Source organism: Trichinella spiralis, assembly GCF_000181795.1.
Source record: "Trichinella spiralis strain ISS 195 chromosome Unknown Scfld4, whole genome shotgun sequence".
NCBI lineage: Eukaryota > Metazoa > Nematoda > Enoplea > Trichinellida > Trichinellidae > Trichinella > Trichinella spiralis.
Genome location: NW_003526943.1, coordinates 917,753 through 940,011, shown reverse-complemented (window position 1 = coordinate 940,011; position 22,259 = coordinate 917,753). Strand labels below are relative to the sequence as shown.

Sequence of the window (22,259 nt, the reverse complement as noted above, 5' to 3'; positions counted from 1 at the left end):
CTCAAGCGTCAGTAAAATATAGAAATTTTCTTAAATCATATTCAAAATACTAATCACTAAAAGTACAAAGTGTAAAAGTAAATATTTAAAAGAAAAAACAGCTAAAAACAATGAAAAAATTCCACTGTCAAATTCCAGATCAAATATTATGTTGTTATGTAATTAAAAATTTGGACCAATGAAATAAAAAAGAATTGTAGCTAATCAGAGCAGAAAAATTTCAATCAATGAAAAGTTCAGGCAAAACAACTAATGCTATTACGTCATAACTATGCAATTAGAAGCTATCCAATGAAAACTCGAATTTTTGCCAACCAATAGAAAATCATCCCTGAAAATTTTACCGAGAGAGACTATCCTAAAAATTGCACATACAAAAACGAGAATCGATTTGGCTGTAGTTTGATAAAGGCACAGAATACTTGAAACAAATAGCTTGTAAATTTTTCAATATTTTAGTTTTCAAAAACAACAATCAAGGTTGATTATTACTCAAGTTGCATTACATGTATTTTAGTGATAAGGAAGTGTTGGACATTTCCTAGCTTTATGCCCAAGAGGACTTTACTTCCTGCTTCCTGATGCATATCTTGTTTACACTAATATTAGTAATGCTGGTATTGACATGATGGTATGAAAAATCCAGCCCGTTTCCAGTTCAGAATTTCAGCAGGCAAAAAATTTCAGATGGACGATGATATCTGATATTTGATTTATCAGTTGCTTGTGATGAGTCATTACAAAAAACAAACGAATACTGTATTCAGTAGAATGTGCACCAACAGTTGTTTCGCTTACAAGCTAATAACCTTCGAATGCTCAACACTGAACTGAAACGCAAGATCAAAAGAGACTAAACCGCAATTTTTGTTAAAGCATAAATTTTAAAATAGAATTTGTATTTTAATAAATAAATAAATAAATAAATAAAACTAAAATGTGGAGTGAATTTATATATATTTTTTTAATATAAAATGAAAGAGCAATTGATAAAATGTTACATCATTTTTATCGAAAATCAAAATGTTGCAAAGATTTCGCTTTTGCAAGCGGACAAGCAGTTTTCAGCAATGCGTAACGTAACGCTAGAATGAAATGGTTCATTTGCTGATTGGTTGCCTTTAGAAACTCAATGGTGAAAAGCAGATTTGTCCAGTTATCATGAGCAAGCGGAGCTTTTGTTTATTAGCAGTTTATGCTTCTGACGAAGGCAGTGAATGCTTTGGTCAGAATTTTTGACTGACACTGACTTTTGCAACCAGCCTGTGAAAAATTGTTTGCTTCATTCTAACTTCACTACTGAGAATAATTTATTTTTGCTTTGGTTTTTTTTCCACCATCAAACACTGTTTGTAGGTATGCATTTTTTTTGTCTTCAGGTTTATTCTATTATTAATATGTTATAAAATAATTTCTCTCTTATCTGTTTATTTCATCATAATTTAAAAAATATTCGAATGTTTTCTGTAATTTATGCAAAAATTTTGTTTCAAGTTTGACCTTCAATTCTCCACAAGTCGTTAAGCATACTGATAAAATATATCGCATTAAGATTTCCGTTAATATTTTTGAGTGAGTGTATTTTCTCCAACAAATATTTGTCCCGTTAAAATTGTTTTTTTAATTTTATAAAGAAATACAGAACGTTTTATCTACGAGTTTCGAGAAAAATCTTCAGCAGAGCATAAGCAGATTGTCAATTTGAGGACATCAGTTGCAATTTAACAAGTAGAAAATTTTTTAATTTATCAAAAAGCACAATAGAAGCGGTATATGGGTTATTTATAGGAAAAATCACTTTAGAAGTGATAGGACAATCCAGAATATAAAGTAAACAGAATAACATTTGGTATAGTGGTGTAAAAAGTGCAAATTTTTCAAAAGCAAAAATAAGCATATTTCAAGCATTAGAATTATTTTAAATTTTAGATTAAAAATATATTTTAAAAACTAACAATACATAACAGAAATGTATTTATGCAAAATGTTTAAAAGCAAACAAAATTTTTCACATTCCGATTGCAGCTTTTTCTGTATTGTATGAAATTGGCTGTAGCAAGGAAAAGGCAGACATTTTACTTTACAGTTTTCACATGGCAGTTGTAATTTTTCATTGATATGTATTTAATATAAAATATTTTTTAAAATTATAGTATATAGTAAAAAATAGCATAGCAAAAATCTATTATTTGAATTTTCAGCAGCCTACAAAAGTTTTCTTAACGTCTGAAAATAAAAAATTATGATATATTAATATAAAGTTAGAATTCATATTTTACTACTGACTGCAAAGTTTATGATGATGCATTCTGTTCAGAATGTTTTCTTGTGACCTACTTTTAACGTTATGTATTTTATTCTGGATGAGAATTGCAGTGAGTAATTATTAAACAAATTTCATTAAATTAACAAAAAATTTATTTCATTGTTCGAGTGAACTTTGCTAAACAGGTCAAATGAGAGTTTTAATTATTATTTTAACAAGCTCAAAAATTATACCTGATCATCATATTTATTATTGTAATATTAATTTTAAATTGTGGGATGTGTTGGATTTATTCTGAAAATTAATTTTAGCTAGAAAATCATGGACACAGAATTTTCTTTTCCGTGTAGTTTTAAAGATTTAGTGGTGAACCGCAATGAAGAGTTTTACGTTGAAGTCTTATCGGATAAGAATATTATTTTATCAAAATTTCAAGGTTAGCGTATGGTTTTTTACTTTTACAAGAATGTTTTTTAACTTTGAAAACTATTGTTTTAGAATATAAAGACTCGTACGATACAAACTTATTGGAAAATTTCGTCAGTAACTTTAATGTGTTTTACAGCGCCATAGAGTTTGTTGATTTTTTTATAGTTTTGATTGTTCTTTATGCTTTTGTTGTTTTTAAGGCATTTTTCAAAGTTTGATAAAGCAGATCTCATAGAAATATGGCATTCACTTGTTTTAGGTAAGAGTTGTTTTGTACATTTACATCATTAATATGTTCTTTTTTTTAGTTAATAGTAATATTTACCATGAACTTGTGAATCTGCTTGACGATTTTGCAGAATGCAGCGCGTATTCAAAACAGTCCTTGCGAAACATTTTCTCAATGAATATGTTTCTTCTTATTCACTTAGCACTCGAATTTGAAAATGAAAAGCCTCAGAAATGTTCTGAAGTCCAACTTAATGATGAACCAAAAAAGGTGCATATTTTTTGTCATTTGTTTTAACATTTATATGAAAGTTGCCGCTTTAGAGTGGAAAAGGGAAACGAGTTGTTCAAAATAATGATTTATGGAGAGATGAAAGTCAAGGTTTTCTTGAATTATGTTGCCGCATGTTGTCACTTGATTTGAAAAAGCTGTGGGCCCCGGCTTTAGTTGACGAGCGTTTAATCGAGTAAGTTTCATTGAATATAAATTTTCTTAACGTTGCATAAATGTGTTTTTCATAGTGGAATTGGTGAATTTTGTCAAAAAATGCTTCATCCGTGGAAGGCTCCAAGAAAGCAATGTTTATTAAAAGCGTTCGATTTGTTGATTCACACCTATAATCATGGAATTAGTAAGTTTGATGATTTTACTGAAATTGAAAAGCAACAGTCTTTTGTTGTTTTAGCTTTTGCTGTGCAACTTATTCAGTCACTGGCTGCTGCCGATACAAATCCGGAAAAAATCGCAGAAATGGTTTCTAACTTGGCAAATAGCGATAGCGAAACCTTTCTTGTTGAAATATTGAAGTAATTTACAGATTTATCTGAATTGCATATAAATATTTGTTATTTCCACTCAACTGTTGCCGTTAAAAAATTGAAACTATATGATTTTTTAATTTGAGGGAATTGTCCCAGGTGGATGCAGCTGCACTTTTGAATGAAGGCGCTTCAGCTCGAAACTACAGTGTTTTTCTGGTGGAAGTTGCAAATTTGATTCCAGATTGTGTCTTAAGGAACATCAGTTTGCTTGTTCCATTTTTGACAGAAGATGTAAGTGGAAATCAAAAATGCATATATAGTGTGACAGATTTTGAAATAGTATTTTTGAATTTAATACGTATTAATTGAATTTTATCGTTTTTTACTGTGATCTTTAAGGAAAATATAGTAACATGTAATAAACAAAAAATTTACTTGAGAATTATGAATTTTAAAAATATTGTTTTATCAGAAAAGATGTATTTTTTTTATATTTATTTTCTCTGTTGAATTGGAATTGCAATAATGTTTTTGCGGTTTTAGTCATTTACATTTCGTAATGGTGTTTTGACTACATTCTCTGTACTGATTAGTAAGAAACTGACGGGCGAAGATTTGCCCGAATCTCTGGTAACGCTGAGAACTCAGTTTTTCAAGCATTTATTGGTATGATATTGATATGTATATATGTATAATTTTTTTTGAAAATTGTCAAATGCACAATATTTTCTTGCAGGAGCATATACATGATATTAGTGGGAATGTACGCAGCAAAGCGTTGCAATTATTTACTAAGCTTGTTTTGGAAAAATGTGTTCCATTGAATGAGTATAAGCTTCTTATGCCACTTGCAATTGGACGCTTAGCTGACAAACTTCCTACAGTTCGGAAAGCAGCTATTCAGCTTCTTGGTAGCATTTTAAGCAATAACCCTTTTATGAAGAAGGTATTGCATTTTTGTCATTATTTATTTATTTATTTATTTTTATTTATATGTAAATGTAACTTTTCTTTTGAGGTGACAATTGAGGAGCTTCAGAGTCGTCTGGAAACAGAGAAGAAGAATTTGGAGAATCTTGTTTATTCGGGTTTAACTAGATTTAAAGGTTTAATTTTAGAATGAAAATTGTTTAAATTAAAAATAATTTTGTTTGATTAAGGAAATAAGGAAAGTGAAGCACAAGATTCAGTGAATGAAAAATGGACAATTGCAAGAAATCGTATGAGCGATATTCTTGACGAACTCATAGAAAAATATTGGGAAGACGGTAGTCTGAATCTTCCGGATGAGCTTTGCAATTTTGAAGATGTTTCAGATATAATGTGAGTTGATTTTTCCAGAAAAAGCTATATATATACATATGGGTTGATGTTTTGTTTGGTTTTTTCTTTTACAGTAGCTTGTCTGCGTTGAATTGTATAGTGGATGGTAATTACAGAGAGACAGTTCTGCGTTTTATACATTTTGGCAAATTGCATCCGGACAGTGCATTGTTAGCGTCAGTTTTTGATACACAGTAAGTAAAAAGCTTCTACAGAAACTGACTGAAAGTGATTTTTTCTTTTTTCTTTTTTTTATAGCTGCACTTCGGCCGAATTTAAGCGAAACCTTTTAGATGCGATAAAATTTGTTTTTCTGGGTTCGATATTATTTTTTTTGATAAATGAATAGAAATAAATGATGGTGTTTTTTTTTATAATTTGTTTCAGATTTGATCATGGCTTCTGTAATAGCTGATGGACCGTTGGCTGAAGAAATCCGAGAAAAAGTTATGCAAGGGGATCAAGTGCAACGGCAGAAGGTTGTCATACGATTCATTGAGGTAAATAAATAATATTTGGATTTTAATTTTGCATATATTGGAAGTAATTTTAATTTTTTTTCCAGGATAGTATATGCTTTTTGCAACAAGTGCATTCGATTTTGCCATTGATTACCGAAATGCTGTATCAGAATCAACTGTCCGATGTGCTCGAATCAATTGACTTTTTGGTTAACTGTGTTTCACATGATGTGTCAAGTAACAATGAAACAATATGGAAATGTTTTGAATTGGTGTGGTCTACACAAGAAGCGGTACGAAATGGCGCTTTGAATGCTTTTCGGAAACTTTGCGTAGATATTGACTCAGAATTCAATGCAAGGTATCAGTCGTATTTGTAGTATCAATCAAGCATCTTAAATTCTTGTTATTACTTAGTCGATTTTTAGTTATATTATCGAAATGAGAATACAAAGATTGTTGACCATCATGGAAAAGGCGACCGATTCTCAATATTTCACTTTAGCAAAGCTTGTATGCTTATGGTTGATTATTGACATTGAATGTTTTTTTGTTTGTGTTTTTAATTTTGTTATATGCCAAATGTTTATTTTTAAGGTATCAATAGCATTGAAGAAAGGCATTCTTGAGAATTTTAATTTAATGCCAGCTTGGGACATAATTCAAAATAACAAAGACACTTTAGAAAAGAAGAAAATAGCTTTGAAAATTATATGCATGTTTGCAGTGTAATGTTTACTTATTACTTACGTTTAAATTGTTCTGTTTTTTAAATTCATACTTCTTTTTTCAGTAATGATAAAAGTGTGCTTCGTGGGAACATCAAGCGATTGGCTGTGTTTGGTTTATCTGAAAACGCTGACTTCCATTCTGCTTATTTAGTATTGTGCACTTTGTCCAAATTGGGATGGTATGACAGGGTAAGTATATTTCTATTTTTTTTTTAATATTGAAAAGTGTGGTGTTTGTTGTTATTTTCAATTTTGATATTGTAAAGTTTGTAATTAAGCATTTTTTCTGTTGTTGTGCTTTTTTAGCAGGGTAATTTGAAATTTTTGGAAGAAATTGCTTGCGAAGTAGAAGAATGTTCACTATTTTGTCGTGTAATGCGCTTCTTACTTGACGGTATTTTTTCAGTCTTGTTCGTTTTGTTGTTCAATTAATAATGATTATCAATTTGAGGTGTCACTAATTATGACGATAACTACTGGATAGCGGCAATGGAATATGGAGTTAGGCTCATTTTTTATGCTGCTCCAAATCCAGATGTTATTTGTGCATCTTTTTTGAAATCATTGTCCGCGAAAAGTGAAGAAGAGAGCAAAAAGGGTATTTTTTTGTAAACTGTTTAAGCTATTGGATAATGTTGAACATGATGATGATTTTGTTCTTTACGTTTTTTTCTTTTAGAACAACATTATCCATTATTTCTGACCAGAATGCTTTCTGCATTTGGCCAGGTGGCTTATTGCAGTTTTCATTTTTTGGATATGTCATTTGTGAGTTATTTGTTTTGGTTTTTTATTTTAACTTATTTAAATTTTTGAATTTTAGTCAAACCAGCTTAAAAAGTCAAGAAATACTAACGAGCAAGTCAATAATAATGAAAAGAAATCGGTAATTTTTATGTTTAATAACAATAAAATTACAACAAATATCAAATGCATCATTATTTTTCAATGTTGAAATTGGATGAGTGGTAATGTTTTTCAGGTTGATTCGGTATTCGGTTTGGATACTGTCGCATCCCTTGAAGATCGAGATCGCGATTTTGTGAACAAAATATGCGAGGAATACGTTCTTAAAGGTTATCATTATTTATTTGAATATATTTTATTTATTGTTTATCATTGTGTTTTAGATGGTACTTTTCTTGGTGAATATTCGAAATTGGTGATAAAGATATGCAAACAACCGATAAAGTACAGCTATGCACCGTTGCAAGCAGCGGTGGCAGAGACACTGATGAAGCTGATGTTTATCAGGTTGTTGTTGTTTTAATATTTTTGAATTGTTCCACTCGCAATTGTGTTTTAGATTTATATAAAAATATATATATATATTTATTTATTTACTTATATATGTATTTGCAGAAAAAATTTTTATTGAATAACTTGTTAATGGATATTTTAGTCAAAAATTTTGTGCGGAAAACTGTAGATTGCTTGTCACTATGCTTGAAAAATCGAAATTTCCAATCGTACGACGAACCATAATGACATTGCTGCCAGACTTGTACGCACGTCATCCTAATGAAATTGAATATTGGACTAGACGTGTTCACTCGAGGTATATTGTTTTGTATTTTATTTTGAAAATTAAAATTAAAAAAATTTCATTTTTTAATGTTTAATGAAATTTAGAATTTTTGATGAAAATTTGTCGGTGCGAGTGTGCAGCATCTCCATTATGAGTTACTTGGTTTTGCATAATTTGACTAAACCAGGTCGAATGTTAGCGGATATTGCTCTCTGTACTGTTGACGAAAATCCCACGATAGTTTCATTAGCTAAACGATTTTTCAAAGAATATTCCGAAAAAGTATGAGAAAAAGAAGAAAAAAAAATTTTTTTATTTATCCTTAAATTTTTATTTCCAAATTTCTAACTTTAGGCAGCGACCTTCTTTTCCATTTTACCGGACATTAGTGGTCAGTTGTCGTTGAAATACAATGAAATTGGAGCAGAGAAAAGTTGGCAGATTTGCAAGTAATGAATATTTATTACTTTATTTTATTTTTTAAATTTAAATTATTATTTCAGATTTTTGTATTCTTTTATAAACAAGGAACGCCAAAATGAAAGTTTCATCGACAAATTGTGTGAACGTTTTGTCATTGCAAAGTATACATATAAAAGCAATATTTATGTGTTTTTTTAATTTAAATTTCGAAACTTAAGAAATGTTGAACACTGTCATATATTGGCAAAATGTTTGACCTTGCCAACGTACAATGAACGTTTGATTCGCAAAGTGGCGGAAAGCATGAAATGCTATGAAGAGAAATTGAAAGATGATACTGTTTTGCAGTGCTTTTTATCAATCGTAGACTCAGCAAAGCGTACTTGGAAAGGCGATGGAAAAGTAGTGTTGTTTAATTTAAATTCATTTTTTTAAACGATGCTATTTTGAGAATGTTTTAAATTTTAGGAAAGATTGGATATGTTGCAAGCTGAATTGAAAGAAAAGCATGAAAAATACCAAGCGACGGAGATGCATTTTGCTGCTGACAATTCTATTCTTAATCCTGAAGAGCCAGTAGTTGTAGAAGCATCATCAGATCCAAGTCCAACTGAAAATGTTGGTCAAGCGTACGTGAATAAGCTTCGTCGAAGTTTCCATCGTAAGTATACACATTGAAGCATGCATATTTGTTATTATTTCTACTACTACTAGTAGTAGCTTAATTTCACAACTTACTTATTGGTGGTTATTTTTAGATCAGATGGAATCAGCGGAATGGAGCTTCTTGAAAACTATTTGTCCAGATTTGGACGATACCATTGCAGATATGGATTTGAATGGAAAAGATGAGGCGGATACGCAACTGAAAACAGCGGTAGAAGATTCTGAAAATGCTGTAGACAAGCAGAAATCATCAGATGAGATGGTGAATAATGACAAGACCAACCCTAATGATGGTCGTTTGTCAGTGACAACTGATTTGAATTCAGCAAAGACAAAAGCAGCAGCAAGTGACAAGCATACACCAGGCAAGCAAACGATATTTATTTATTTATTTATTTATTTATTTATGTATTTGTTATTTTCATATTTATACGGTTTTATTTTGCAGGTCGACCAAGAAAACGGATGGCATTCGATGATGACAGTTTTTCCATTTCCAAGAGAGCTGATGATGATCAGAGAGATAGTACTAGCGACAAAGAAATCACAAGTCAGTCAGTTCTCCGTAATGGTGTGTTTTATTTTTGTTTTTATATATCATCTTTTGTTATTTTTTTAAATATCTCTCTTTTTCCTTGCAGACAATAATAAAGAAGAAAAATCATTATTGGAAAAACGAAAGGCGACGAAAAATGGTGAGCATATATATATTTGTATAGAATAGCAAAAATTGATTGTATTTGACGTGGATGAAGTATTTTTTTGTAAAACAAAATATAAATTTATTATTAGCTTCCAAAAAGTCGCAGTCTGCTGCTGATGATCGAGTTGAGAATTTGACGGAAAGCAGTGACGACGAGCCAGCAATGACGAAAAAACCCAAGAAGACAAATATGAAAACTGACCGCAGATCTATTGACACTGGAAGTAAGATGAATTTATCAGTTTTTTTTAAATTTCAATTCCATTAAAAAAATATGTTTTACTTTTAAAGAATCAAGCGTGACGAAGCAACAGTCTACTTCAACCCCAAAAGATTCAGCATTAAAAAAAAGCAAACATCGCAAATGTGAGCTTATTATTTTTTTTTGTGAATTACATATATGTTTTTTCTTTCCCTTTTTCTTTTCTTATTTTATGTTTATACTGCTTTTTTATGTAAGAAAGTTTTTTAGAAATATTTCAAATTGAAAAAATATGCTGATTTTGCCAATAAGCTGTTTCTGTTGTTATTTTTGTCTTCAACTGTTGATTTTATTTTTGAATTTTTAGATTTTATCCAAGAGTCGAGCAGTGAATCCGATGATGATTCCAAGGAGCATAATTTTTTTGCATATTTAACCAAGTTCAATATTAAAACACCTTTTGATTCATCAAAAGTTTCAGGTTTGAAAAGTTATGTTAAATGTATGCATATATATTTTTTTCAATTTTTTTACTTTTCCAGAAGTTGATGAAAACACTGCTAAGCGGCGGGCAGAGAAGAAGAAGGGGTTTTTGTCGTCCAGCCACGACGATGATAGTAATTGTAATTTTGAAGAAGCTCCCATCACCAGTAAAGCGAATAATAAAATAAAAAGTTCTCTTCTTGTTGTTATTTATTTTATTTGTTTATTTGTTGTTTACGGTGTTTTATTTTAGAATCGAGCATTTTGATGAAAAGACAAAAGGGAAAAAGGGAGGTGTCGAGTGAAAGTGATGAAGAAGAAGAAGAAGAAGTGTCGGTGATGCGGACAAGATTGTCCACGTTGAGATCTCGGCAATTGAAAGCTGAGCGAAATAAAAAAGGTACTTACTTTGCTTTTTTGCACAAATAGTGTTAAATATTTTGTTTATTACTTGAAAATAGTGATAATTTGAAAATTTTAATTGTGCTTCAAAAATTTATAGAACAGAGAAAGTTGAAAGCAGCTAAAAATGCATCGGCAATGCAAATCGATTCATCAAGCTCAGATAGCGAGGATGAGTTATTAAATAGTTGTATGATTTTGTTGAAAATTAATGGAATTTTTTTGCCATACAGAGAGGACTGTCAATGTTTTGATAAGTTTTTGAATTTTAGTCAAGTTGCGTTTTGGAGCAGCGCAACGAGGTAAAAAACTGAATGGTAGTAAAGCTGAAAGTAAAGAAACAACAAAATCAAGTTCATATTTGAGACCGAATATCATGAATTGGGATGGTATGAATTTTCAGAGATATTGTTTGCACAATAAATTTGTCCACATTGGATGTATTATTATTTATGTTTATTAGATATCACGAATTCTATGAACAGAAGTACGAGAAAAAGCAGAGAAAGCAGCGGAAATATTAGTGATGGTAGTGGCAGTAAAAATAGCAGTAGCAGTAATGGTAGTAGTAGTAGTAGTAGTAGTAGTAGTAGTGATGACGGTGGTAAGATGGAAATGTTGAATAAAACTGCATCCCAGAGGCGAAACATTCTGAAGAACTTTCGGAAAGCTCGTTAGTTTTAAATGAATAGATAGATTTATTTTTTTATACATTGAATTTGACGTTCAATTATTATCATTAGGTCAGGCTGGCCATGTTTCGAGGAGGACATTATTTGAAATGAGTCAACGTTCTTTTGAATTTGCGAAAAATATTTCAGACAAAGAACAACAGCAGAGTAATAGTAGAGTTTTTTCTGAAAAGAAGAGAAGCCCAGAATTGCGCAGTACGAAAAGAAAACTGAACACCAAAGCTGTTGAAGAAAAGAAAGAAGGTATTAGTTATTTTAACCTTTTAGAATATGTATGTATATATGTATTTTTTTGAATAATTCATTATTTTCTATGATTTTTGATAGATGAAAGTATTGAAGTGAAAAAGAAGAAAACAAACAAAAATACTAAACGCAGTGGTGGTAGTGGAAAGCTGAAAAATACTGCTGCATCAACCAAGTCTGAGAATAAAAGTACGTTTTTTTTCATTACAAAATTGGAATTTGTTTGTTTGGTAAAAATTATCCATCATTATTATATTTGTATTACTGCGCTTGTAGGTGAAAGTCGTAAAAGAAGGGCTGATTTTGATTTATTTGGAAGTGACGATGAACCAGTAGATTGTACTTCAGAAAATTCAAAATTCAAAAATATTTCTTCTTTTTCTTCTTCTTATGCAACAAGTTCGTTTGTATTGAAAAATTGTCATAGTTAATGGAATTTTTGATTCAGGAAGTCGTCGCACGTCGTTTCGAAAGAATGTAAAAACAAAAGGTACCATTGAAGCAAAGGAAGAAAGTAAAGATGAAGAAGCCACTGATGATGATGCTGATGATACAACATCCGATATTGCAGAACCTAAAAAGAAAGTTTATAAGAAGTCTGAATTACCAAGCAGCAGCAGTAGGATTTTGATTTTTTTTTCTCGTTTATACTGTTACTGTTTTTTTAAAGAAAAGCATATGAAAGTGTACTTTTCAGAAGCGAAGCAATTGAAGAAGAAAGTCAGTGGACAGACGAAGAAATCTAACACTAACTCCAAGCAAAAAAGTACACAGCTCTGGTAAAGCAGTTGTAAATTTATTTTATTTTTCTTTATCTTATTTAGATAGTGATGCTGAAGTTTCTACTAGTTCGACATACAGTTTGAGTGAGTTAATTTTTTTAAGCATGCATTATGGTTATTTTTATGCACAGAAATTTATTTTAGGAAGTGGCAAGAAACTGAACTATAAATTGTGATACGTTGTGTAGAAATGCTATACTTTTTAACTTGAAGCAATATGTGCATGTGACTTTTATTCCTTTAAAAATTTTTTTTAGATGTTGCAGATTTTCCCCTGATACTGTTTGATTTTTCATTCGTTCGTTGCAAGTAGCTTATATTGAATTGTAACTTTTGAATTCGATAATGTGATTGATATTCACGTTGAAGCTGATTGAGGGGCACGCACGTTTTTATTATTTATCTATATGCACGCACAACTGACTGGTTGGTTGGCTAAATCATATATAGTTGTTTTATTATATTAAAAGATTTTGAAAACGAAATTGTTTCGATAGAATTATTTAATCCGCGAACAGTGAGTTGCATTGCAAAAGATGAAACTTTAATTTGACATAAATTTTAATAAAATGAGGAAATGCTATTGAAAGTTGGTTTGACATGCTTGGATGATGTTCATTTTACTTGCCAACAGCAGCTGTATTATAAGAAGAGATGCATTTGTATCGTAAATGTAAATTTTCGAATGGAAACAATGCAGTTTGACTAATTCAGTGGGTTGTCTTAAGAAATTTTGAAGTTTCTGAATTTTTGTAATTGTTATCATTTTTAATTCATTTAACACTACAATTCAAATAACAAAACTGAAAGCATTGCTGTTTATGAATGTTCAAAAAATGTAGCGGTGTTTTCAGTTTGATATTCAACAAATTTTCAGTTTTGTACTTTCTGCATTTATTCCATTGCAGAGGATTGTGAATTTGTGATGAATTTTCTCAGATGTGATACAAAAGTGAACGTATTTGTGCATATTTAGAGAAATTTGATTTTTGAAAATCATTGAAGAACATGTAAACATTTCAATTGTGTAACTTGCATTTCAAAAATGATCTACAGTATGTTCAATTAGTTTACTTTGTTGTTTGTGATTCGGATGAAGTTGCGTAATAATAATGAAATGAAATGCGCGATGAAATGTAATTTTTTGAAGCGGTCTGCCGATTTTTTGTCTCATATTCGTTGAACTCTGTTTCGAAGTGGAAGTTGTTTGCGTGATTGTATGTTGTTTTCGTGCAGACGCACAACCCATTCATGCTCAGTTCGACATGTTTGACTTGATTGACCGAACTGGAGCATTCGATTAATAAACAGAGGTGGAGGATTGGCGGCGGAGCCAGAGTCAGATGTTCGATAAGCTTGCGTTTGAAAATGCCAAAGCTTCAATGAAAGCTGCAGGCGTTTGAGTCGATTTTATCGATCTGTACGACACTCGAAGCTGCATTGTCGCTTGGACACGGTTTGAAGATTTCCTTTTGGCTTACCGCTTAACGTGGCAGCATTCCAAATCTTCTCCTTCAGTTCATCATCAACTGCATCGTCATCGTGCTCTCATTAATCAACTGATACAGCAATATATTCTTTTTTTTCAATGAAATATTTTTTTCTGTATTTAGAATGTGGAATGAATAGATGTTACTATTCTAGTAACAAGATAGATAGATAGATAGATAGTTTACCGGATTTCAAGTGATAACTTGTGCATATTTGTTTGCCGTTGTCTATTTCTCTGACTGATATTGCTGATTTATTTCAAATTGAAGTTGTTTTACAGTTTGATCAACAAAATGCTCATCAAAGAGTACAGAATTTTATTGCCGATGACTGTTGAGGAGTATCGCATAGCTCAACTATACATGATTCAGGTATGTGTTTAATTGATGTAAAACAGCTTTGTAAATTGCATATTATTATTATTATTATTGTATTTAATTTTCATGTTTGAAAATATGTTTAACACAGTTTTTGATCGTTTAGTTAGTTTACTTTGACTTTTTTCGACATTTTTCATCGCGTTCAATCTCCTGATGGTTAATTAGTCGAGCTTTTTGACTTAATGGAAGCTAATCGAATGTTTTCATTTTCATACGCGCATCAACTGTAAGTGCGTATATAATATATATATATATATAATATACGCGTGCGTGTTAACTTTCCTTTTCGTTGAGCTGAAAGCAGATTGCATTCATTTGCTTAATATTGTTAATTAATGTTGTTTTTCGTTATGTCAAAAAGCGGCATCTGATGCATAAATTTAGACAGTTTTGAACAATTTGTTGCGTCACAAGATGGTTTATCATCCGGGAAATGTTAAGCATGCTTGCTGCTTCCTCGTCTCAGTTATTTTTGAAATGTTGCAAACAGGCATTCTGTATCTATGCTTTCCAAGTTGTCTCCGTTTTTGTTGGGTATTTTATTTTTGCACTTTTCAAAGATTTGAGAACGAATACATGAATGAAATTGAAGTACAAATCAAAAATGTTCTGTTTCACTTGAAAATGGGAAAAGGATTAATGCTAGGTTTTTTTTTCAAATTTTAACCAGCTAATTTGAGAGCAAGTGAATCGGCAGCAGTTGGCTAAATAATAATCACAACTGCTACTACATACGTCATGTTGTTTATTTTTTTTCTGATCTTTGCTGTGAAACAAATTTATAAATGGTTCATCAAAATGTTAATTATTACTGGTCATTATTAGAAGAAAATGATGGTATTTTTGAATGTTTGCCAACGTTGTTGAACAATTGATTGAACACAACTGTGAAAGGGGAACATTTAAATTGAGAAAAATATTGCCACAAATTTGCAATTTCAATTCAATTGCGAAAAGTGGAAAATTTTTACATTTGATTGATTGAGAAATTCTAATCATCAGTATTGATTTTTCTTTCTTCTTTAATTTCCCATGTTCAGTAGTTGGAAATAAATTAATAATCATGCGCTTATATGTTTTTCCCTTTTTTTGAAATATTTATTGCTTTATTTGTCTATCTTTTACTTTTTGGAAGTGTTAGTTGTAATTGAAGGTTTCGAAAGTTCAGTTGGATCAGATTTGATCAAATTGATGATTTTCATTTTTACATGCAGAATATAGATTTTGATACAACGAATGAAAATTAATTCTAAAAGTTGGAATTATTGTTTTTAAATTCAATTTCACTACGATCATGTAGCAATAAAGAAATGATTTCAACAAATTTCAAGATAGTTTATTCATATTTTTTAAAATTATTTGTACATTTTTGATTTTAATTAATTTCAAAATGCAGAAAAAGAGTCGAGAAGAAACGAAAGGAGCTGGTAGTGGAGTAGAAATTATAGTCAATGAGCCGTACAATGATGATGAAAGTGGAGAACGTGGACAGTACACGTTTAAAATTTATCACATTGGCAGTCATTTACCCGGTTTGTTGTTTCTCTTTCTGTGTGATTTATTTATTTAAATTTTATGAACACAACATATAACATAAATTAATAATAATTATGCGTCCGTCCAGCGTAGTGATTGATTTATTATTTTGCTTATTTTCTTGACTGAGTAATTTTTCACTTGGAAAACTTTCAATAATTATTTTTATTTTTATGTATAAAATTAAAAATTATTTTTTTTTAATTTACATTATTGAAACTTGTTGTTTGAATTTGATAATAGCTTTGCGCATGTCAGATGTGAAATATTGTTTGTAAAATCAAGTAGCATTTTAGCATGGTTTCGATCCATTTTGCCCGAGTCAGCGTTGCGAGTTGTGGAAGAAGCATGGAACGCTTATCCGCACACGAAAACAAAATTTTCGTGTCCATTTGTGGAAAAATTTTCACTCGAAGTGGAAACAAAATATTTCGATGATGCCGGCATACAGGAGAACGTTTTCAATTTGACATCTAGTCAATTGAACGATCGTATTGTCGGTAAATTTATTTATTTATTTATTTATTTATTGGATAATTTGAAATTGTTGTATTATTTATTTTAGATTTGATGGACATTGTCAATGATTCATATCCGGCTCAAGATTATTGCAAAGATGAAGATCCAAAGTTGTACAAATCGACCGTCACTGGGCGTGGTCCGTTGAAAGAAAGTTGGATTAAGGATTGTCAAGAGAATGGACGTCCAATAATGTGCGCGTACAAACTGTGCAAAGTGCATTTCTGTTACTGGGGTATGCAGTCGAAAATTGAAAAATTTATACATGACTATGGTAATTCAGTTTATAATTGGTATGGATGAGATTTTTTTAATCACTGCACTGTTGCTGTTTCAGCTCTTCGAAGAGTGATGCTGCGTGCCCACAGACAAGCTTGGGCTTGGCAAGATGAATGGTGCGGACTTACCATTGATGATGTCAGACGTTTGGAAAATGAAGCTCAGTTAGCTCTTCAAGCCAAAGTGTGCTTTTGTACAATCAATTACTGTATTGTTATTTTGTAACTGTCGAAAGTTGTAGATGGCGAATGTTGCTAAAATTGACGACTCTTTAAGTGCAGAAACAAGGCATTATCTTGAAAAAATTAAAAACAAAAATTCTGCAACTGGTAACAAGATTATAATATTCATTAATTATTTTTCCTACTGGTAATATTATTTTGTACTTTCAGAAGTCGTTGCTATGTCCAATGCGGCGAATCCAGAAACGGATATTCTGTCCGTGTTTGAAGATGACGAAGAGGAATTTTACGATGCTGTTGGTAATGCCATGATCAGTCATGCTATGTTTATTTGTTGAACTTTCTCAAACATTTATTATTTATTGTAGAAGAATGTTTGTCTGAAACAACGCAGTATCAATGTCAACTGCAGAGTGGTTTGTAAATTTATTTATTTAACTTTCATAAATGCATTCGTAATAAATAATGTATTTCTGCTGTTATCGTTTTTTTGAAATAAAAATATTTAATTTATTTAGATAATTCCGAGTACAGCTGTAGAAAAGTTAGCAATACATTATCTACTAGTGATAATAAGGTTAAACATCTTTTGCTTTTATTTCACGGCGGCTCCATTTTGGACAGTGGCCATGACAACGTTCTCAGTCATTCGAAACAACTTGATCTCAACACTTTTAGGTTGTTTATTTTTTTTGCTTTATTTCGGTTCATATTTATATTAGAATGTGTTATATTGAAAAAAATCATTATAATAATAATGTTTTTTTCTGATCTTAGAATGACACTTGAATCTGTCATAAAAGCACAATATGAAATAATGCACGGAGCAATAGCTGTACGATTGGTGCCATGTACAAATTCGTTTGGCGAAAGTTTGAAGCTGTTGCAAAGGTGATTGATCAATTTAAAATGTTACATACGCATGCTTTTAATAATAACAGTAATAACAATAATAATAATGAATGAATGAATGAATGAATTTATTGAGCAAAAAAAAGTTTTTTGAATTTTTATTCAAATAACGTTTAGTATATGCCCTTATGGAATTGGATATGGTCAAAATTTGGACATGTCGAGACAGTTTTGGAATTTTATTCCATCACTAATTCCAATCTTGTCAGTTTCATCGTCGAAATACGCTGAATGTGTTGTTACGATTGTGCAAAAGGCCAACCAAGTTTATTCTGATTTTTTGCAAAGTGATGAAGGTGTTGGATTTGATGGCAAAGTATGTTGTTATTCTTGTTGTTACTTGTTATGCTAAAAAATCCTATTATTATTGTTATTTATTTTATTTTAAAATCAGGTATCCATTTGTGGTGATGCAGTTGGTGGTTTGTTGGCTTTCGACGCATTATGTGACTTGACGATGAGCAGAGCAGTTAATTTGAACGATCCACTTTATCGTCGAGTAGATCAACAACGGGTAATGGAAAAAAAATGATTTCTTCAATTTAATTATATTTTAATTTAATTTAATTTTTGTTTTATTCAATATATTGAATTTTTGGTTTTTCAGAAATTCACTCCCATTCCATCATCCGTCGCTTCTTGTAGTACAAGTTTAGTTGGTGAATCCTCTCTTGGAACAGAAGCTGACAATGATAACTCTGGCAGATTGTCCAAAATGGTTGTTGTTGATGGTGACAATTCAGCAAGTTCTGAATTTGCATTTCCTGTTCAACATTTGTTCTTGTTCGGTACATCGTTGGGTTATGTGCTGGTGATGCGCAAAATTGCCAACAATCCGAGTGAGCATTTATTAATTTGTGTGCAACTTTAATGCAATTTATTAATATGAAAATTTTCAAGAAAAAATATTTTCATCAAAAAAAAATATTTCTCTCACGTCAAGTTCAGTTGTTTCAATTGCTAAATATGCGGTTGAAATTTAAATTTAAACATGTTTGCTATTTAGTCGAATGTAATATGTGGAGCTTAATTTAATTTCGTCACTTGCCGGTCGGGTATGCGAAATTGTTACTTCCTAGAAGCGGCTTTTAATTTGCGTCATTTTTTTCTGACTAAAAATTTATCGAAGGAATGATAAGAATAGAGGAAGCGATGTGAATTTTTTTTTCTCTTTTAAGCAACTGTCACTTGATGATGAACGTTACGTAATGTGTCACATGAATAGTCATCTCATTTGCACTGGTTGATGCATTTCACATGTCAAGAACACATGCTTTTTGCAGATCAAGTTTTAAAATACTTTTTTTTTCTTTTGAAAACCATTTCAGAAGATTTTTTTAATAATATGATTAATTTCAAATTTTATAGTGGAGATGCTATTTTTACAAGTTTAATACTGTTATTCTTAATTATCTGTTGCAATTAATATTGATGATCAGCTTTTATTGAATAAATAATAAGTGAAACTTGATTGATTTCTTCTTCTTTTTCTTTATTCCATTATTATGATTATCTTTATTATAATTTCATTTGGTGTTGTGAATAATTAAAAAAACAGCATCCAAAAGATCTAGATTGACAGTGATATTTATTTTGAAAGAAATTTGAATATTTTGTAGTAAAAATTTTCAACGAAACATTGTTTTATTGTAGACTCGTTTGCATTTCCCGCACCACGATGCGAGCAAGTGTACAATTTGTATTACGCGACAGATCCGTGTTCAGTGCGCATTGAACCGCTGCTTTTGACTGAATTTTCTGTCATACCGCCGGTAAATATACCGCGCTATGAGCGTTTTCCGCTGGGCGACGGTCAGTCGATGCATATTCTCGATTGTGTTCCGTTGTTTGCTACTGAGAAGCATTCACTGACACCCAATCTGGAAAAGAATCCATTGTTCCACAGACGACGCAGTGTCGCCTCTCTGAGCAGTGAATACGGTCGATCAGAAAACAGTATGTATGATGCAACAGTCAAATTTTCACATTATTTGAATAGAAGAAGAGTGATTTTTTTTTAATTTCACAGATTTGAAATCAGCCGATCGAATATCAACCTTGTTGTCGAAATGGTGGGGATGTAAGCGGCTTGATTATGCTCTTTTTTCACCGGTCGATTTGATCAAATTGCCCCTTGCATCGTTGTCGGATATTTTCCACGCCAGCTTTTGGGAATCGAAAGACGTGTGTGCGTTCATATTGCGTCAATTTATTTGCGGTGATGTTTTTTGGAATGAAAATCGTCAAGCGGGCTCGCTGGTCGAGGCAAAATCCGCTGACAAATGGCTCAAATGGCACACCACGTTGAAAGTGAAAAATATCGCTGCCAATCACAGGGCCAATGACGTTGCTGTGAATGAAAATCAGGACCAAATTTTGCAAGTTAGAATGATACTTGTATATTTGTTCATTTATTACTTTTTATACTAATAATTTTTAGGCGAGATTTATGTACGGTCCTTTTGACATGGTTGCTTTGAGCGGTGAGCTGGTGGACGTGAACATAATGCGCGATGTACAAACCGGCGAGTGGACGCTGTACGGTTCAACGTTGACCGACAGTCACGGTCGACTGAGGTTCGAATTGACCAACGGTCAACGATTGCCCGTTGGTCTGTATCCAGTGCGGATGGTTGTTCGGGGCGACAATTCCAGCTTGGACATGTCACTGGCCGTTCTACCGCGGGATACTGAATGCGTGGTGTTCAGTATAGATGGTTCGTTCACGGCCAGCGTTTCGTTGACCGGCAAAAATCCTCGTGTCAGACCGTCGGCTGTGGACGTGGTTCGTCATTGGCAAGATTTGGGATATTTGATTGTCTACATATCGGCCAGGCCGGACTTGCAGCAACGAATTGTCACCACTTGGTTGGTGGAGCATAATTTTCCGTTTGGTTTGTTGTTCTTCAACGAAGGCTTCTCGACTGATTTGCTCAAACAAAAGACGAACACACTGAAATCGTTGATCACCGACTGTGGTCTGCGCATTCACGTCGCTTACGGTTCCGCCAAGGATATTCGCGGATATGCGGAACTTGGCCTGCCGGCGAGTCGAATTTTTGCTCTTGGAAGAGTTTCCAAAAAGTTGCATCACGAATGCCTAGTAATGGGATTGTTTATTTTGATTTTTGTTTTCTGTTTGTTTGTTTGTTTGTTTGTATGTTTGCTTGTGATTGCATTCGAGTCGATTTGCTTTGCTTTTCACAGGTTCTTGCCGACGGTTATTCTTCGCATTTGTGTCAATTATGCAGTGGTCAGTTGTCATATTTGGCGACACCAGCTCAAGGCGACGGTCGGCTCATTTTGCAGCACAGCCGTTGCTCGTTTTCACTAGCCGACAGAGTTTCAGTGGTTCGTTCGTCGAATTTGTCTGCAGTTGCCAGGTCGAGATCCTTCACTCCCCGGACAGCCACTAAACGCTGTTCGATCACTTCGACACCGATGACCGACCGCGGTCCAGTCAGGCGTCGATGACCACGAACAAAGTTCCACAACGGAAAAGCCATTTAGTCGTTTATTTGCATTAAAAATTTTTACCCTTGCCTCTTTGCGTATCCTTTTATTTTTCTTTTGTATTTTCTCTTTCTTCCCTTCAACAACCAACAGAGGTATGCAACCGCAGTGAGCAGTTATTGAACAATTTACACATAAAAACCATAACTTTAATTGGATTTTTAGATGAAAAATAATAAATCTAAACATTCAGGAGACAAAATTTTCACTTTTGTTCTTTTGATTTCTCGAATTACACTGATAACGTACATGTTATCAATAGGCGTTGTTGATTCGTTTGTTCTATATTTTCAACTTTAAACAATTGTCAGAATAATGAGCAAATGTAAAATGAACCAGACAGTGTACAAGTAGTGTAACATAAATACACCGGTTTATTTCAGAAGAAACTAATTATATTTGAGAAGAAAAAATTGTGCATCTGTCTGTTACAATATCAAAAAAAATTTCTTCTATATGTCGCACACAGTACATCAATGGACTATCATAAAATTACCCTTTTTCAGCAGTTATGCAAAAAATACAAATCAATTGTAATCAGAAAAAACTTCATTGCCGATATATATAATAACATCATGTATGCATCTCCCTCTGCATTCTAATAGAGCAAATGGGATGGTCGATTTCGGGACAAATTTTCACCGTCTAATTTTACTGGTCGTTGAACTCGCTATTTTATTGGACCTTCTTGTCGTTGTCTTATTGGTTTTCCTTGTCTAATTCCTAATTGATTCAAACTTTTCAGTTGTGATTTAGCTGCAATATTTTTTCATTTCATTGGTTCAAATTTTCCATTTAGGATTACGTAACTTTAATTGTGGTGACGTAACATTAGTAATGAAAATATTTCTTATTTGGGAATTGTTTCAATCCAGATTTATAAGCTTTATAATTCATTGTAATTTTGATTTTCCAATATATTATTAGTGAAGTTATACTTTTTAGTGATCAACGTTTTCAATAATAATTTTTATCACTATTCTATATTTTACTGTACCAGACTGACGTTATATCAAATGCGTTAGTAATAATTCAGAAAAAAAGATACAAAAATAAGTTAAATAGTTATTCTTATTTTTCACTACCCAACAGCAGTAACAACCTCTGTAAAGAACAGTCA

General features: G+C 31.9%; 3 protein-coding genes across 3 annotated transcripts; all 3 read left to right on the top strand.

Moving 5' to 3' along the window:
* Positions 1 to 974: 974 nt before the first annotated feature.
* On the top strand, positions 975 to 11,285 carry Tsp_00260 (putative HEAT repeat-containing domain protein). The gene is made up of 45 exons (XM_003375985.1): positions 975 to 1,079; positions 1,126 to 1,213; positions 1,643 to 1,695; positions 2,154 to 2,159; positions 2,582 to 2,702; positions 2,765 to 2,840; positions 2,896 to 2,954; positions 3,004 to 3,194; positions 3,248 to 3,390; positions 3,446 to 3,730; positions 3,829 to 3,976; positions 4,229 to 4,351; positions 4,422 to 4,631; positions 4,704 to 4,773; positions 4,846 to 5,008; positions 5,083 to 5,202; positions 5,267 to 5,325; positions 5,396 to 5,508; positions 5,574 to 5,830; positions 5,898 to 5,982; positions 6,067 to 6,188; positions 6,263 to 6,389; positions 6,507 to 6,594; positions 6,652 to 6,798; positions 6,880 to 6,929; positions 7,024 to 7,086; positions 7,183 to 7,276; positions 7,331 to 7,454; positions 7,603 to 7,758; positions 7,833 to 8,010; positions 8,083 to 8,177; positions 8,232 to 8,312; positions 8,370 to 8,553; positions 8,620 to 8,812; positions 8,910 to 9,164; positions 9,266 to 9,388; positions 9,459 to 9,512; positions 9,610 to 9,744; positions 9,812 to 9,886; positions 10,090 to 10,203; positions 10,265 to 10,372; positions 10,459 to 10,605; positions 10,708 to 10,794; positions 10,880 to 10,996; positions 11,071 to 11,285. Exons 1-45 carry the CDS (start codon positions 975 to 977, stop codon positions 11,283 to 11,285), a joined length of 5,607 nt encoding a protein of 1,868 aa, XP_003376033.1.
* A 103-nt stretch (positions 11,286 to 11,388) lies between these two features.
* On the top strand, positions 11,389 to 12,615 carry Tsp_00261 (putative parathyroid hormone 2 receptor). The gene is made up of 7 exons (XM_003375984.1): positions 11,389 to 11,542; positions 11,627 to 11,734; positions 11,822 to 11,944; positions 11,994 to 12,164; positions 12,243 to 12,311; positions 12,370 to 12,415; positions 12,594 to 12,615. Exons 1-7 carry the CDS (start codon positions 11,389 to 11,391, stop codon positions 12,613 to 12,615), a joined length of 693 nt encoding a protein of 230 aa, XP_003376032.1.
* A 1,496-nt stretch (positions 12,616 to 14,111) lies between these two features.
* Tsp_00262 (membrane-associated phosphatidylinositol transfer protein 2) lies at positions 14,112 to 21,100 on the top strand. Its single transcript, XM_003375983.1, has 19 exons — positions 14,112 to 14,189; positions 14,583 to 14,732; positions 15,595 to 15,730; positions 16,031 to 16,234; positions 16,300 to 16,527; positions 16,591 to 16,715; positions 16,774 to 16,861; positions 16,925 to 17,014; positions 17,083 to 17,130; positions 17,233 to 17,392; positions 17,492 to 17,605; positions 17,744 to 17,942; positions 18,021 to 18,140; positions 18,234 to 18,437; positions 18,805 to 18,868; positions 19,280 to 19,582; positions 19,656 to 20,008; positions 20,067 to 20,729; positions 20,834 to 21,100. Exons 1-19 carry the CDS (start codon positions 14,112 to 14,114, stop codon positions 21,098 to 21,100), a joined length of 3,594 nt encoding a protein of 1,197 aa, XP_003376031.1.
* The last annotated feature ends 1,159 nt before the right edge of the window (positions 21,101 to 22,259 follow it).

Excerpts from the sequence above, each read along its gene's own strand:
- Tsp_00260 (XM_003375985.1), top strand. The coding sequence starts at position 975 with ATGAAAGAGCAATTGATAAAATGTTACATCATTTTTATCGAAAATCAA. Across the intron at positions 2,703-2,764 it reads TATTTTATCAAAATTTCAAG|AATATAAAGACTCGTACGAT; the intron begins GTTAGCGTATGG and ends CTATTGTTTTAG. Across the intron at positions 4,352-4,421 it reads AGTTTTTCAAGCATTTATTG|GAGCATATACATGATATTAG; the intron begins GTATGATATTGA and ends ATTTTCTTGCAG.
- Tsp_00262 (XM_003375983.1), top strand. The coding sequence starts at position 14,112 with ATGCTCATCAAAGAGTACAGAATTTTATTGCCGATGACTGTTGAGGAG. Across the intron at positions 18,869-19,279 it reads TAGTCATCTCATTTGCACTG|ACTCGTTTGCATTTCCCGCA; the intron begins GTTGATGCATTT and ends GTTTTATTGTAG. Across the intron at positions 20,730-20,833 it reads AGTTGCATCACGAATGCCTA|GTTCTTGCCGACGGTTATTC; the intron begins GTAATGGGATTG and ends TGCTTTTCACAG.
- Tsp_00261 (XM_003375984.1), top strand. The coding sequence starts at position 11,389 with ATGAGTCAACGTTCTTTTGAATTTGCGAAAAATATTTCAGACAAAGAA. Across the intron at positions 11,543-11,626 it reads TGTTGAAGAAAAGAAAGAAG|ATGAAAGTATTGAAGTGAAA; the intron begins GTATTAGTTATT and ends GATTTTTGATAG. Across the intron at positions 12,416-12,593 it reads TCGACATACAGTTTGAGTGA|ATTTTCCCCTGATACTGTTT; the intron begins GTTAATTTTTTT and ends TAGATGTTGCAG.